Source organism: Lagenorhynchus albirostris, chromosome 6, assembly GCF_949774975.1.
Source record: "Lagenorhynchus albirostris chromosome 6, mLagAlb1.1, whole genome shotgun sequence".
Classification (NCBI taxonomy): Eukaryota; Metazoa; Chordata; class Mammalia; order Artiodactyla; family Delphinidae; genus Lagenorhynchus; species Lagenorhynchus albirostris.
Genome location: NC_083100.1, coordinates 94,074,392 through 94,092,330, shown reverse-complemented (window position 1 = coordinate 94,092,330; position 17,939 = coordinate 94,074,392). Strand labels below are relative to the sequence as shown.

The 17,939-nt window shown below is 38.6% G+C and overlaps 1 protein-coding gene across 1 annotated transcript in view; it reads right to left on the bottom strand.

Annotated features, from left to right (window-relative positions):
- The window catches only part of MAP3K19 (mitogen-activated protein kinase kinase kinase 19), a 36,960-nt gene extending 19,348 nt beyond the window's left edge, over positions 1-17,612 (bottom strand). The window contains 3 exon segments of the mRNA XM_060151518.1: positions 7,465-7,561; positions 14,510-14,628; positions 17,594-17,612. Coding sequence (XP_060007501.1) covers positions 7,465-7,561; positions 14,510-14,628; positions 17,594-17,612 — 235 coding nt within the window.
- Positions 17,613-17,939: the final 327 nt, after the last annotated feature.

Below are 17,939 nucleotides of genomic sequence, written 5' to 3'. Positions count from 1 at the left end.
AGAGACACAAAGTAGAACAGTGGCTACCAGGGGTACGGGGGGAAAGTAGAAAGGAGAGTTAAAAGTTGAATGGGTATAGATCTTCAGTTTTGCAAGATGAAAAAGTTCTGGGGATGCATAGTGGCAATGGTTGTGCAACAATGTAAATGTATTTAATTCCACTAAACCGTACACTTAAAAATGGTTAAAATAGTAAATTTAATGTGATGTACATTGTACCACAATAAATTTAAAATTAAAAAATTTTTTTAAAACACCACTGCATCATTTAAATTTCATTTGAGCTCTACCCTTGCACCCAAATCCTATAATAATAATTCTATTTTTTTCCCTTTTTTTGGTGAAATGCTTCACATTTCCTCTGCTGTGCGATATCACTCATTGAAATAAGCCAATAAATGCAAAATTTTGGACTACAGGTTTGTCCCTGGTGGTTTAGGCCACTTGGTTTAGGACAGTGGTAAGCAGACATCAATGAGAGCAACGTCCTAAGGGGAAACACTGGCACCAGTGTGCTATCTGGTAAATAAGTCTTGGGCTAGATAGAACAGCTAACTCAAATCTTGGAGGAAAGCATCCTCAGTGTAGGCCCCCCAAACTCCCATAGATAAAAATAAACCAAATATGAGTTCCCTGTAAAGATTTTCAAACGCTGAAGAAAAAGATCAGTAAAGAAATATTTATGGACCAAAGAATAAAGGAATAACTGTGTAATTAAATGAACTCACCTTCAGATTTTCTCAGCTGCCCCTTCAGAAAGTGAGGAACATCTTCTCTGGCTACAGACTTGGAGATGTTCGGTTCTAAGCAAGGTCTTGGCAAAAAAAAAAGCCCAAGTTCACATTGCAGAGCTACTGGTAATGTTCCTCTTTCTTCAGGAGTAAAGGCTGCCTGGTCACCATATTTGTCCTGGAGCCTACCATCTCAATTAAATTGGAAGTGAAACAGAATGTGCTGGTACCAATTCCTGATGCACTGAGGTTATCTGACTAAAAGGCAGGAGAAACGGTTTGATTTAAAAGTCATTCCCCATGTCTTCTGGGTCTCCAGTTCTCAGCCCAGCCCAACATCACTAGAAAGTTTGGAGGACTACTTCCAAACGGTGCTGCTGTGTGGAATGGCTGTATTCCTGAAAGCACAAGACCTCCCTGTCCTCTGAGTTGCTCCCCACCTCATATGCCCTCTGCCCCTCACACTTTAGTTTTCCCATTCCCTGTTTCCTCAAGCAGAGAAATCAGAGGGGCAAAGGGGAGATTAGGGCGTGCATCCTTGTACTTCTCCAAAGGTGTTGACCAAAGGCCTTTGACCATTCTCCAAAGGCCCAGTGCTTCTCAAACTATCTTTGGTGAAGAATGCTTTTAAAATTTTCCATTGCATTGTGGGCTGAAACTTTTGTAACATGTAATCAAAGTGAAAGACTATATGAAATGAACATATGAAAAATTAAAAGAAATTCAAAAACATGAAAATAAATTATAAGACACTGATGAAAGAAATTAAAGATGATACAAGTAGACAGAGAGATATACCATGTTCTTGGATTGGAAGAATCAACATTGTGAAAATGATTATACTACACAAAGCAATCTACAGATTCGTTGCAATCCCTATCAAACGACCACTGACATTTTTCACAGAACTAGAACAAACAATTTCACAATTTGTATGGAAACACAAAAGACCCTGTAGCCAAAGCAATCTTGAGAAAGAAAAACGGAGCTGGAGGAATCAGGCTCCCTGACTTCAGACTATACTATAAAACTACAGTAATCAAGACAGTATGGTACCGGCACAAAAACAGAAATATAGATCAGTGGACCAGGATAGAAAGCCCAGAGATAAACCCATGCACATATGGTCACCTTATCTTTGATAAAGGAGGCAAGAATATACAATGGAGAAAAGACAGCCTCTTCAGCAAGTGGTGCTGGGAAAACTGGACAGCTACATGTAAAAGAATGAAATTAGAACACTCCCTAACATCATACACAAAAATAAACTCAAAATGGATTAAAGAGCTAAATGTAAGGCCAGACACTATCAAACTCTTAGAGGAAAACATAGGCAGAACACTCTGTGACATAAATCACAGCAAGATCCTTTTTGACCCACCTTCTAGAGAAATGGAAATAAAAACAAGAATAAACAAATGGGACCTAATGAAACTTCAAAGCTTTTGCACAGCAAAGGAAACCATAAACAAGACCAAAAGACAACCCTCAGAATGGGAGAAAATATTTGCAAATAAAGCAACTGACAAAAGATTAATCTCCAAATTTACAAGCAGCTCATGCAGCTCAATAACAAAAAAACAAACAACCCAATCCAAAAATGGGCAGAAGACCTAAATAGACATTTCTCCAAAGAAGATATACAGATTGCCGACAAACACATGAAAGAATGCACAACATCACTAATCATTAGAGAAAGGCAAATCAAAACTACAGTGAGATATCATCTCACACCGGTCAGAATGTCCATCAACAAAAAATCTAGAAACAATAAATGCTGGAGAGGGTGTGGAGAAAAGGGAACACTCTTGCACTGTTAGTGGGAATGTAAATTGTTACAGCCACTATGGAGAACAGTATGGAGGTTCCTTACAAAACTACAAATAGAACTACCATATGACCAAGCAATCCCACTACTGGGCATATACCCTGAGAAAACCATAATTCAAAAAGAGTCATGTACCACAATGTTCATTGCAGCTCTACTTACAATAGCCAGGACATGGAAGCAACTTAAGTGTCCATCAACAGATGAATGGATAAAGAATATGTGGCACATATATACAATGGAATATTACTCAGCCATAAAAAGAAAAGAAATTGAGTTATTTGTAGTGAGGTGGATGGACCTAGAGTCTGTCATACAGAGTGAAGTAAGTCAGAAAGAGAAAAATAAATACTGTACGCTAACACATATGTATGGAATCTAAAAAACAAAACAAAACACAACAAAAATTAAAAACTGGTCATGAAGAACCTAGGGGCAAGATGGGAATAAAGACGCAGACCTACTAGAGAATGGACTTGAGGACATGGGGAGGGGGAAGGGTAAGCTGGGACAAAGTGAGAGAGTGACATGGACATATATACACTACCAAATGTAAAATACATAGCTAGTGGGAAGCAGCCACATAGCACAGGGAGATGGGTGTCTTTCATACCAGTTTTATAGTCATCCTTGAGGGCAAACACTTAGCTGACAAGTTGGAGTAAAAAAAACATACAGCATACTTTCCTAATAACTAAACTGTCAGTGAAAATGATGTTCTAGTAAAGGCTAGGTACAGTTAGTATTTTGCTGTGGAAATTAGAAAACTGGGCAGTGTATTCATGTGAACACGTTCTTAAGAATGACTGTACTTTTACAATCATTGAGGACTAATAAACCCAGGTTATTTTTTTTTTACCCAGAATATTTTTAAGCAAATTTAAGGTGTTCAAAATCTGTTAATTGGTTGATTTCTTCTTTTATTTTAAAACAAGGAGCAAAGATACAATAAGCGAGTATGAGAAATACCTGCCTTTTTAGACATTTTGAAAAGTTAATGGCTCCTAAATGGAAAAAAAAAATTTTTGGTCCTAAATGGCGGAGGGGAGGGGGAAAGATTATACAACATTCTGGCTCTGAAATCATCTTGGAACACGTCTGTTCTCTTTTTGTCTTTTGAATACTGTGAGTAGTCACGGGAGCCTCTAAACATATCCAGTGATCCAGGAAAGAGGATGCACTGTTAACATGTAAAAATAAAACACTTGCTCCCATCTGAGTGAATCTTTCCAGTAAGAGGATGTATTAATAAAATAACCCTGGGACTTCCTTGGTGGTCCAGTGGTTAAGACTTCACCTTCCAGTGCAGAGGGTGCAGGTTCGATTCCTGGTCGAGAAGATAAGATCCCACGTGCCTCACGGACAAAGACCCAAAAAATATAAAACAGAAGCAGTATTGTAACAAATTCAATAAAGACTTTAAAAAAATGGTCCACATCAAAAGAATCTTTAAAATTAATTAATTAACCCCACCAGAAAATGTTACAGTGGAGAGAAACTAAAAGGCAACATTTAAACACAACCAGAAACATAATTTCCTTGCAGAAGAGGTGCAAATGACATTCATAAAAGTTTGGAAATGATGATTAATTTGTTAATGTAAGTGCTAAATCATTAAAATGAATATTTAAAGTTGGCCTAACCTAATTCATTCAATGAAGAAAAATTATTTTCTCCAGAAAAGTCTTACTTTTCTGTGTTTTCCACTTGTTCTATTTAAATTGATGGGAATCGAGGTTCAAAACATTTTGATAACCTCTCCATGTTTTGATAGTTTCCTAAATCATGATTTTCAACAGAATTTTTTAAAACTACATTTTCCAGCCTTTTTTGCCACTAGAGTTCAGAAAGCTAACTTGAGACATGGATTCACGTGGGTTACATGAGAAAAGATAAGGCACAGGCATCATTTGCTGACGTGGGTGTCAACAGAGGAGGGAGGTTCTGAGGTCAGTGTGGGAGCAGCTCCTGGTTGTGGATGAAGCAGCATGACCTGGGGGTCAGTAGCCAGTTTTGAGATGTAGCTACAAGAATTCTTTCTGACAATCCAACCTGGGGTCTGTTCTTCTCCTTTGGTTTTTCAATGGTCTGTGAACTTTCTAGTATCTTTGAAAACTTCCTTGCTTCTTCACTCAAGTAGAGTAGATTCTGTTATCTACACTTAAGAATTCTGATGATACACAATTAAAAATAAATTAAGCCCAGAAATTTCAGAAAATAGGTTCTCATTCACTCATGAAAAGGGTAATTTTACACGCTCAATTTCCAGTCTATGAGGTTTGCATCTGATATGTTCTGGGAAAATAGCTGATTGAGGAATGCAAGATTTTTACACTAAGGAAAAAGATGAGGGATTTTGCGGGGGGATTTTATTTTACAAGTTACCATCTGTAAAAGCCCATAATAAAGCAAATGTATGCTGCAGGAATACTTAGTTGTTAAAAGACCAGGGGGAGGGGCTTCCCTGCTGTCGCAGTGGTTGAGAGTCCGCCTGCCGATGCAGGGGACACGGGTTCGTGCCCCGGTTCGGGAGGATCCCACATGCCGAGGAGCGGCTGGGCCTGTGAGCCATGGCCCCTGAGCCTGCGCGTCCGGAAACTGTGCTCCGCAGCGGGAGAGGCCACAGCGGTGAGAGGCCCGCGTACCGCAAAAAAAAAAAAAAAAAAAAAAGACCAGGGGAGTTATCCAAACATCATATAAAGTTTATACATACTTTAGTCAGTGATGCTCCCTTTTTAAAAGAATAATACAATGAACAGATATAAACTAAACGTGCATATCTAGAGGTTCCCTGGTGGCACAGTGGTTAAGAATCTGCCTGCCAATGCAGGAGACATGGGTTCGAGCCCTGGTCCAGGAAGATCCTACATGCTGCGGAGCAACTAAGCCCGTGCGCCACAACTATTGAAGCCCACGTGCCTAGAGCCCGTGCTCCACAAGAGAAGCCACTGCAATGAGAAGCCTGCGCACCGCAATGAAGAGTAGCCCTCGTTCGCCGCAACTAAGGAAAGCCCACATGCAGCAACGAAGACCTAACACAGCCAAAAATAAATAAATAAAATGTTAAAATGTTCATATCTACAACAGAATAGTCACATGTATGTGCATAAAGTCTTCATAACATGTGCAAGCACTTTAACATTAACAACCTGGAATATGTTATTGGTAGAAACATGTAAATGGGATTTAAAGAGATTTATTGCTATTTAAGATGTAGACAATGCACAATAATACCCCAAACAGTTTTATTTCAGGCTTTGTGACTTAAAAGAGTAACTAGCTCTAGTGAAGACTCTTATCAACTATGAGAGGAAAATTTAGAAACATAATTGCTTCTTTCAAATGTGTAACCCAAGTTATGAAAGCTTAAAACTACAAGGGCCTAGTCGAGATGCTGCATAAGTGTTATGGTTCCTATATGAAAACCTAAAATCTTGCAAATCGATTTTAAAAGAATTATAAGCACCTCAAATGGCAAGTCACTTCCAAATGGAGCAGAATAAACACATTATTTTAACCTCTTGGAAGATGATGGGGAACACAATCAGGCTTCTGAGAACTCAGCTTTGAAACCTTTGAAAGTCAAAGGCAGATCACATAGACTGTTTGGAAGGGGATCAGAACTTGTTTATTTTAATTAGGTCTTTCAGGGTTCATGGAGTTAATCATTTCAAATGTTATTAAATTACTCCCCGCCCTCCGCCAGGGGAGAGGAGATACCGAGTGAGTTTGAGAAAGACTGAAGGCTCCCCAGAAGAGGGCAGCATCACATAAGGGACCAAAGGAGACAGCAGCTAGGACAGCACTGTGGCATTCAGGGTGGCTGACAGGGATGAGAAAAAAGACATCCAGAGAGCAGCTTCCCTGGAGTGTTAGAAATACAAATAGGAAAATTATCAGAGAGAGATTGGAGCAGTTCAAATAAACATTTCATTTAAGAAGTTTGTAGGGGGACTTCCCTGGTGGCACAGTGGTTAAGAATCTGCCTGCCAATGCAGGGGACACAGGTTCGAGCCCTGGTCCAGGAAGATCCCACATGCCGTGGAGCAGCTAAGCCCGTGCCACAACTACTGAGCCTGCGCTCTAGAGCCCGCAAGCCACAACTACTGAAGCCTGTGTGCCTAGAGCCTGTGCTCCACAACAAGAGAAGCCCCTGCAGTGAGAAGCCCACGTACCGCAAAGAAGAGTAGTCCCCGCTCGCCGCAACTAGAGAAAGTCTGCACGTAGCAACGAAGACTCAATGCAGCCAAAAATAAACAAATAAATTAATTTTTAAAAAAAAGTTTATAGGCGAATAGATGACAGACAAATGTGATCTCTGTGATGACTATTTTTTGAAGTGAGAATCTGCAAATACTTTGTGATCTGTTCAATGCAAGGACACTTATGGGTAGGACAGGATGACATATTTGGAATGGGCATTGTTCTGGAAAATTCCAGACTTATGACCTCCTAGAATACAAGAGTGCAACTTGGGGCTTTAGTTCTTTGTTCAGGCCCGCAACTCCCCCTCAAGGGAGGAGCTCTGGGATGACAGATAGTGGAGAAATGTTTGGTCCTGGAAGAGAACAGATCCCTGGAGCTGATGGAAGATTCTGAGAGGAAAGAAATGAGGAAAAAGATGTTATTAGACAGAAAAGATAGGAGATGAGGACAGTAGGCTGAGCTGGAGTCGGGTAGAACAAAGAGGAGAGACAGAAGAGGGATGCCCATTTTGGCTGGGCAGATTGACAAGACTCACTGATTCAGGTATGGACCAAAGGATAGGATTAGAAGTGATTTTTCTTTTTCTTTGTGCTTGTCTGTGATTTCAATGTTCCTGCACTGAGGACTACCAAAATTAGGGGGGAAATCCAAATAATCCATGTTATCTTTGTAACCATATCAAGGACAGAAGACAGATACCTTCTATCCTGGGTTGCCAGTCTAGTCCATCACCACTTGGATCTCCTTTTTCACTAATCAATATGGAATGAGTGCAGACATCATCTTGGTCAAACTCCTGAAATATCATAAAATAGAAACTCAGTTGTTCAATGTAGTACTTGGTTGGCAGAGTGAATGTTGATTTTTTTTCTAGGCTAGAGTTTCACACTGTGGATTCCTTTTAAATCGGATAAAGCATTTAGGACTAAAAAAATGGGAAACTATTCGCCTCCAGAGCACCAGGCTCAGACAGACACGGACGTGATTAACTGCATAATCAAAAATGAAGATCAAAGCTGAAATCACTGAGACACAGAGAAATTCAATATTTTATACTTTATCATGTCCGTGTCCAGGCTGTTAAACTGCCCCAAATTCCATCTGGGTGGGTAACTGGAAAGAATCCTTTGGCCACAGTCCGTGAACAACCCCAAAGGAACATGATCTTTTCCATAATGCCTCCCTGGGGCATCATTTGTAAATGATGAGGGTAGAAATCCCTGCCCCATATGGAAGCTGCAGATATAACCTTAGACTGAAAGGAGGCAGCAAAGCTGATTAAAGTTTTCACTATGACAGCTTTTTGATCTAATCGTGGTATGCAACCTCTAAAGCTTTCCTTTTACCCTCTAGAAAATAATCATTATGCTGAAAAACATGGTTGAGAAACAGCTTGATTTATAAAAAGTACTCCTAACTCTCTAAAGAAGAAATGTTTTCTATTAGAATTCATTGTTGTTGATAGTTTCCTTCATTAGAAGTTGTTGCTGGTGATTTTGCCCTTTTTAATGTCTAGAACAGTGATAGATGCAAGTAGTAGTTAAGATATCCCATCACAACCTGGATGTTACAAGTGGCTCTCTGGCATCTGTGATCTGGTTGAACCGCCTACTTAAGGAGACTGTTGGATAAAAAGTCTTTGCCCTAAATGCAGATGCCTGTTGGACAAGCAGGTAGCCTTTATCACCAAACATCATCTGATATTTCATTCATTAATTCCCAAGAGAGCTTGGGAATCTTTTCTTTTTGCTTTGTTCATTTTAATTATCACAGAAAAAAATAAAAATAAAACCCTGCATTTATACTGCCATGAAAATATTTTAGGTGTTCAATTGTAATAACTTAGCAGTACATGATTTTTAAGATTTTTTTTTGATGTGGACCATTTTTAAAGTCTTCATTGAATTTTTTTCTATTTTTTTATCTTTATTAGAGTATAATTGCTTTATAATGTGTTAATTTCTGCTGTGCACCAAAGTGAATAGGTTATATGTATACATATATCCCCTCCCTCTTGAGCCTCCCTCCCACCCTCCCTATCCCACCCCTCTCAACTGCTCAGTTCATTCATTAGCTGGTCCTTTAAGAAAAGTTGGAAGACACAGAGTGCGGGCACACTTACCTACAAAACCCATAATGACGACTAGCATTTACACATAAAGTGCCAGACACTGTTGCACTTTTCACATATTAACTAATTTAATCCTCACAACAACTCTAGAGGTAGGAACTATTATTCTCTTTTGTACGTGAGGTCCAGAGAAGTTAAGTAACTTACCCAAGGTCACATAGCTAGCCTATGGTAGAGCCAGGATTCACACCCAGACTCTGTAGTCTGGTTACAGAGGTCTTAACCACTCTGCTTTCTTGTTACCATGAAAAACTTGAAACAGAGTCTCAACAAGAACCAGAAAGAAAGGAATCAATAACAGTGAGCAAAATTAAAAGAAAGAATACCCAAACCTGATTTATAGGTTTTGCACAGGAAAAGATAAAATAATAGATGTGTGATGCCTACAATCTCCTGACAAAAATTTCTTCCATAGAATAAACTGAAAAACCATAAGTATCACAAACAAAAAGGATGTAGGGAATAATGTCTACTTTGAAGGTTATCATGGAAATGAAGACAAAAGTAGAAACAGCTCAGAATTTTCTAATTTCTTTTAGAATACTAAATATGAATGACTTTAAGGAGTGCTTGGGTGCTACAAGGAGGAAAATTAAAATAATGACACTCAGTTGTGAGTGAAGGAGAGAAAATGTTAGAATAGCACATCCCAAACATAAATGGAGTTCATAAACCATTGACAGTGATGCAGGAGGTGACAACAGACTAGATAGAGGGCATAGCATTCTAATCTGTAAACAACAGAATGCCAACCACACAGAAAAGAGGCATAGAAATCATACGTAATTAAATTTAGAAAGACGATTCTCCTTAGATGAAAAGAGATTGGGAGAGGGTATAAAGAGCCTCTCAGGAGCAATCCTACAAGCAAGGCAGCTGCTTATATTTGTAAACTATAAAAACCTATTACAGACAACCCAAAAGAAAAGCAAGCTTTCATTCAAAGGAAAGAAGTGAAGAGTGACCTTGGGTTTTGCAATTTAAGCACTAGAGAAAGCACTGAGAAGAAGAGGCAAATTCAATAGTGAGAGTCTATTTCTCCTTCAGAAATGAGTTCAGTTATTTCAACCATAATAAGGAAAATATAGAGTGAAAGTTCAGAAAATGTTTTGCACGAAAAAATATACTAATATGAAAGGATTTTTAGTCTTTTTAAGAAAGAAAGTTCCTAACTATACCACAAAAAAAAGTAAATGAGTTTTTGTTTATCAATTTCTGATGCATGACACACATTTCAAAGATTGGTCTCTAGGTATTTTATTCCAATTACTATGTAATATTAGTAATCAAAACCAATACAACCTTCAATGTTGTGACAAAGCCTACTACACAGCAAGGTTTCTAAGCCTCGCTGCTACTGACATTTGGGGCTGGGTGATTCTTTGCTGTGGAAAGGCTGCCCTGCGCACTGTAGGATGTTTAGCAGCATCCCTGACCTCTACCCACTGGATGCCAGCAGCGCTTCTGCCCCGGTTGTGACACCAAAAATGTCTCTAAGCCTTGCTAAGTGCCTCCTGAGGGGTAAAATCACCCCCTTTTGACAACCACTGTACTAAAGCAACTTTGGTGAGAAGCAGGCTAACCTCTTTAGAAAAGTTACAAATGCACAATAGTAAAATATTCAAATAGTATTAAAAAGAAATGTTTCCATTCTACCTCATCCCATCCCCTGCCCCAGAGGAGTTGGGATTTAACCATTTCTGTATTTTAATTTTTAATTCGTTTTCATTGTTATCTAACTTATACATTTTTTAAAAGTCAAATAATGATTAAAAACAAAAACTTATAACAAAAAAGGTCATCAGTTACCTTCCCCACTCTTTCCCTCAGAGGCAGCCAGTTCCAGCCTTTTAAGTGTTTCTTTTGGTATTTTCTTCCATATCTCTAGATAATGTACTTATCCTGCTGTCACTAAAGTGATATATTACCTACTGGCTTCTTATTATTGCAGTTGACAATTTAATATTCTTATACTTTGCCTCTATCTTCCCAGTAAATTCACCCTCTTTTTCTTGTTAAATCAATAGGCAAAGTTCAAATTATGATTATTTGAGTATTGTACTATACTGTATGTATTGCACTGTAGTAGTGCAATCGTAGTGTAGTATGTTTATACTTTCCTGAATAACTTCCTGCACAAAACCCAAAACCCCTATTTTTATTTCATTCACAATTTAATTTAATATTTAATTCCTTTTCTTATATTTTTTAACTCAAATCTTCCAAACATCCTGTGGTCTTTTCACTTGGTTAAATATATCAGATAATATATCAGTTCCATCTTCTTCCTGGAAATCTCCATTATCCTGTTCTCCCTTACTCTTCCCATCCCCCAAGGATCAGAGCTCTTTGTTCTCTAGACTTCATACGTGGCTGAAGCCCTGGGACTTGCTTTCTGCTTTATACCAAGGATACCCTCCTCTCTTGTGTTAGGTTTCAGATCCCCTGAATCATGGATCCAATTTTCCCCTCCATTTTTATCTTATTTCGTTAATTTAACAGAGCACATAGTAGCTTCCTTAAAAGGTGTATGAAATGTAAAATGTTTGAGCATTTGTGTGTCTGAAAAATGTTTTTATTCAACCCTAATACTTGACTTATAGTTTGTCTGGATATAAAATTTTTTCTCAGATATTTGAAGGCATACCCCTTCCCTTTAATTTATTTTTAAGTATAGCATACATTCAGAAAAGTGCACATATCATAAGTGTATAGACTAGTAAATGTTTATAAACTGAACACACTCATGTGACCAGGACCCGGATCAAGTAAAAGACTTCTTAGATGTAAAAATCAAGACCAGTAAAGGAAAAAGTGGGTACACTGGTTTTCATCAAAATTAAAAACTTCTGTTTGATAAAGGAATTGTGAAAAAGGTGAAAAAGTGCTTCCCTGGTGGCGCAGTGGTTGAGAGTCCGCCTGCCGATGCAGGGGACACGGGTTCGTGCCCCGGTCCGGGAAGATCCCACATGCCACAGAGCAGCTGGGCCTGTGAGCCATGGCCGCTGAGCCTGCGCGTCCGGAGCCTGTGCTCTGCAACGGGAGAGGCCACAACAGTGAGAGGCCCGCGTACCGCAAAAAAAAAAAAAAGGTGAAAAAACCTCCAAGTTTTTCTTATTGGCTAGCAGAAAATATCTGCGAGTCACACATCATTCAGAATATATAAAGAATACTCTAAACCCAACGATAAGAAAACAAACAATTCAATCAGAAAATGGACAAAATATTTGAACAATTTATGCTGATGGCAAATAAATTTTTTTTTATTATTATTTTTTTTTGCGGTACGCGGGCCTCTCGCTGTTGTGGCCTCTCCCGTTGCGGAGCACAGGCTCCGGACGCGCAGGCTCAGCGGCCATGGCTCACGGGCCTAGCCGCTCCGCGGCATGTAGGGATCTTCCCAGACCGGGGCATGAACCCGTGTACCCTGCATCGGCAGGCGGACTCTCAACCACTGCGCCACCAGGGAAGCCCGCAAATAAATTTTTTTTAAATGTTCAACATTGGTAATTAGGGAAATGCAAATTAAAACCACAATGAGATAACACCATATACTTATTTTGGTTTAAATTTTTTAAAATGGTTAAAATAGAAAATACTGATAGTACCAAATGCTGGCAAGGGTGTAGAGAAACTGGACATCTCATTTATTGCTGGTGGGAATATAAAATGGTAGAGCCACTCTGGAAAATTGTTTGGCAGTTTTTAAAAAAACTAAACATACATTTACCAAATGACCCACTAATTGGACTCCTGGGCATGTATCCTAGAGAAATGAAAACATAAGTCACGCAAAAATTTATACATGAATGTTCATAGTAGCTTTATTTGTAATAGCCCCAAACTAGAGACACCCCAAATGTCTTTCAACAAGCGAATGGCTAAAAAACTGTGAAACAAAATATAATTGTAATAGAATACTACTTAGCAATAGAAAAACTATTGGTACACACAACAGATTGGCTCTATCTCAAGAGCATCACGCTGAGTTGAAAAAGCAATCTTAAAAGTTCACATGTATGATAATTTCATTTATATGACCTTTGTGAAATTACAAAATTATACAGTTGGAGAATAGATCAGTGGTTGCCAGGAGTTAGCAGGGAGGATGTGGCAGTAAAGAGAGGAGTAAGAGCGCGTTCCTTTGTGGAGACAGACCAGTTTTGTATCTTGATCATGATAATACAGGGGATAAAATGCCATAGAACTGTACACACAGGCACACGAAAACAGAAGAAGAAAAAGGAATGCATTCAAAGACTAGTGAAATCCAAGTAAGGTCTGTAGTCTAGTTCCTTGTATTGTGTCAATATCAGTTTCCTAGTTTTGACAATCAGCTATAGTTATGATGATAATTCCAATTGGTGGTAGCTTGTGAAGGTTAGACAGCACCTCTCTGTACTATTTTTACAAGTTCTTGTGAATCTATACTTATTTCAAACTAATTTTTTTTTTTTCTGGTACGCGGGCCTCTCACTGTTGTGGCCTCTTGTGTTGCGAAGCACAGCCTCCAGACGCGCAGGCTCAGTGGCCATGGCTCACGGGCCCAGCCTCTCCGCGCACGCGCGGCACGTGGAATCTTGCCGGACCGGGGCACGAATCCGTGTCCCCTACATCAGCAGGTGGACTCTCAACCACTGTGCAACCAGGGAAGCCCTCAAACTAATTTTTTACTCAAATTTTTGTTTTTTGTCTTCTTGTTATTTGGGGATGGTTTTTGGAAGGAGAAAGGGACTGAAAGATCTTACTCCACCATCTCCAAAACTCTTCGTATTGTTTATGCATATTATAGTACATACCTCATTACCTTTTAGAAATAGACAATTTTGTGGTCATATTCTTTATTACCAATAAAATATAGGGTAGGAATTTCTCTTTTTTTGGTTGGGATCGAATCCAGGTCCCCACAGTGAAAGCACCGAATCCTAACCACTGGACGGCCAGGGAATTCCCATAGAGTAGTAATATTTTTAACAGTTTGGGCTATGTTAATTTTTATAAAAATTCAAAAGGTACACATGAGTATACCTTTTAAAGTTTTTCTCCAATTCTGTTCCTTTACGTAACCACTTTACCAGTTTACTGTACCTCTTGGGAATCATTCCATAATTTTCCATGGGCACGATGTTTGTTACCACTACCGCTACTATACTTTATGGAGTCATTCATCATGGGCAGGGGGTGATGACCAGGGCCAAGAGGAGGTACCTCCTTTGTCGTACCCTGTGATGGATTTGACATGATCAGAATAATGATTTTCTCCTTTTCCACATTAACATACATAAAGACAAGCTACACTTTACTATTTAGTATGGATTCAACTGCAGTAATATTCTGTGGCATTCCATACACACAAACACACACACACACACACACAGTGCATGGGACTCAGAGTTGACTAACTCATTACTGCCCTGAGATTAAACTCATGATAGACTGTCATTAATTGTACTTTAAGTTTCTTTATAATCGCATTTAAATCTATAATTGTAATATATGATTGTTATAAATATTCAAGCAACACAAATGAAGTAGATGTAAATACAGTTAAGTGTAGATGGAGTAGCTTATCCATTTTTCTGTTACTTTGTTTTTTTAAAGAGAGTTTCTTACCTCCCTGCTGCTGATGCTTTGCAAGATTATATTTTGGTTTTTAGTGACTGTCATCATATCAGTTGGAGAAGAGTTTGTATCATGACAAATGTCAAGCAATGATTCAGCATGTCTTTCTGCCAAAAGAAACATAATAACGTGTTTTGATGAGATGCATCTCCAGCAGTTTCACAGCAAGATCTAGCTCTAGGTTCTAAAATCAGTTCCATTTTGTCTAAGATTATCTTGAAATAGTGGACTGGGATCCTGATGAAGCTTCAGGGCCACAATTTTCACAACAAGAGTCCACCTAGAGGGGTGGGATAGGGAGGGTGGGAAGGAGGGGGATGCAAGAGGGAAGAGATATGGGAACATATGTATATGTATAACTGATTCACTTTGTTATAAAGCAGAAACTAACACACCATTGTAAAGCAATTATACTCCAATAAAGATGTTAAAAAAAAAAAGAAAAATAAGGAAAGAGAAATTATTATCATACAGACAGGAAGGTGATGGATGGTAAGGTAAAAACATACAAAAATGTTTGTCATTAATATTAAGTGGAAATATAGAAGATAACATAGAAAATAGATTAAAGATATAAATATGTCAAAAACATGCATGTAAATGGACAAAAATCAAAAGAAAACATGGAAAATGTTTATGTGTTATTAAGATTATGACAATTATTAAACATTTAAAATTTATTTTAATGTAATAACAAAAAAAAGGAAGGAAATAAAAATTGTCCTTAATTTTTAAAAAAAAAGTCCACAGCATGAATGGGGTTTTGTCTGTTTATTTTTAAAAGGGGGCCAAAGTTTCGAGCACACTTCCTGTCCAGCACTTGAAGCCACATTAAACTGATAGAGTTCTAAACACCAAACAGTGAATTTCCAGTTAGTTCTTGGGGGACATTGCTCTCATATTCATCCCTCTCCTGCTATCCTGACTTCTTCAAATAAGCACAGGCTTGTCCATGAAAACTTCCTCTTGCAATTGTTCTTCCATTTATCCTAATAACTGAAACAAATTTGAACGAGTGATCTATACTCATATCCTCCATTTCTTCACCATATCTTCTTTCTTTACTCTTTGCAACCTGTCTTCTGCCTCTATCCTGCCATTGAAACTCTCACTTCCTTATCACATCTGCTTTGTAACCTCTTTTCCAATTTAACGTTGTTTCCCACTCCTTCCTTCTTGTAACTCTCTCCCAATTCTCCTTTTCTCATTCCCCTGAGTCTCTATGTGCACAGCTCTCTCTAACTGTGGGCGCACCTCCTCCGTTCAGCCCCTGCAATTTTCTTACCATCATCAGTACTTTAGTGATCTTACCTACTCTCAGGTCCTCACAATCTCCTTGTAGAGAACTCCCAAAAGAACATATCAACCCATCCATTCCCACAAGCCCTGTCCTACAGAAAATTCCTACTTTGAACATCCTAAGTTTCCATCAAATGTAGTGTTTTACAACTCATTACCTTCAACATCCTCACAAAACCAAAGTGTTCTCCTATCTTGTTGATTGTATTTCTATCTCCCCACTTCCTAGGGCTGAAACTTTGGAATCATGTTTAACTCAACTCCCTCAACCCTCGTCTCTGTGTCTCCTCTATCAATGTTACAGTATTAAATTCTGTGAATTCTTTCACAATCTCTTAGACTCACCATACCCAGCACTTCTCAGGACCACTACACACCATGACCAAAGACTCTTCTCCTGGTTCTTACAACCGCACACAGGTACTTCTGTAGTTTCTTAAGAGAGCTTCCCTGGTATGAGTCTCTTCCTTCAAATTCATCCAACACAATGACAGGTTAAGTTTCCTAAAACATGGCTTTCATCATTACCTGGCTTAAAATTCTTTAGTGACTCTATTTTATTGGGAAAAAAAAATGTCCTTCAGGCTGACATTTAATGAGTCCTCAATGTACCCAGTTTCTTTCTTTTTTTTCCCTAATAAATTTATTTATTTTATTTATTTATTTTTGGCTGCTGTGGGTCTTCATTGCTGCGTGCAGGCTTTCTCTAGTTGTGGTGAGCGGGGGCTACTCTTCTCTTCATTATGGCCCGCGGACTTCTCATTGCGGTGGCTTCTCTTGTTGCAGAGCACAGGCTCTAGGCATGCGGACTTCTGTAGTTGCGGCTCATGGGCTATAGAGCACAGGCTCAGTAGTTGTGGACCACGGGCTTAGTTGCTCCGTGACATGTGGGATCTTCCTGGACCAGGGCTTGAACCCGTGTCCCCTGCATTGGCAGGCGGATTCTTAACCACTGTGCCACCGGGGAAGTCCCTGGACCCAGTTTCTTTATGTATCTAATCTTCTGTATTCCTTTTTCCTGACATGAACTGTTGGTTCTAGTCTCCCATTTGCTCCTGGGATAAGCCATGCTCACTTACAGCATGATGCCTCTGCTCCACAAAATCAAATCTCATCATTTTTTAAGGACCAGATTGAGTCTCACCTCTTCCATGAAACCTCCCTGGGGATAACCTTGTTCCCTGCCAAGAAGCTTCCAAAAAAAGCCAATCAAACAATAAAGTCAAGCAGCTTTCACAGTCACATGTGGTTCAGTGGCACTTTTTCTATTACACTTTTCTCTGTGGCTGGTTATTTTGTCCTGCTCAGACTCTTTCTCCCTGCCTATATCACACCTTCTCTCTTCTTCTCTTCCTTCCTATCTTATCCAGCATATGAGAACCACTGTAAGTCCTTCTTCCCCTTTCAAGTTTACAACAAGCTCTTTCTCCTCTGACTTACATGATGTGTCCCTGACTGTACTGAACACTTTCAGAAGTTTGGACCATGTCTTAGACTTCTTCGTCTGCCTCAGAGTATCTAGTTTTGGGTCTTGTACAAAGTCCCTGCTCAATAAATAGTTCACTTGATTTCTTTTTTAAAATTTTATTGAAGTATCATTGATTTACAATGTTGTGTTAATTTCTACTGTACAGCAACGTGATTCATTTATACATATATACACATTTAGTTTGATTTCTTTAAACGGATCCATCAAGTCCATGTAGAAAAAGAAAGATTTCTAATAGGGCTTTTGTAGTTAGAGAATTTTGAAAGTGGAATAGAAATATTTATCTGGTTTTGGCATAGAATTCATTAGAATGTCCAATAACTGCTGTTTCCTGAAACTTCCTATCTGTGACACATAATGTATTGCTGATTTTCCACTAAAATCACAGAGTTTAGGATCTCTAGGAAGAATAGAATCAACATCAAAGATTATTTAGTTCAATCTATTGAAAAAGAAAACCATTGACATCAAATAAATAAAAGTAATTTTATATAGTTTGGGGATAAAAATAATGACTTCAAAATGTATGAGAGAGAGTGACAAATTTTCAAGATTTTTTAAAAAATAAATTTATTTTATTTTATTTATTTTTGGCTGCATTGGGTCTTTGTTGCTGCACACGGACTTACTCTA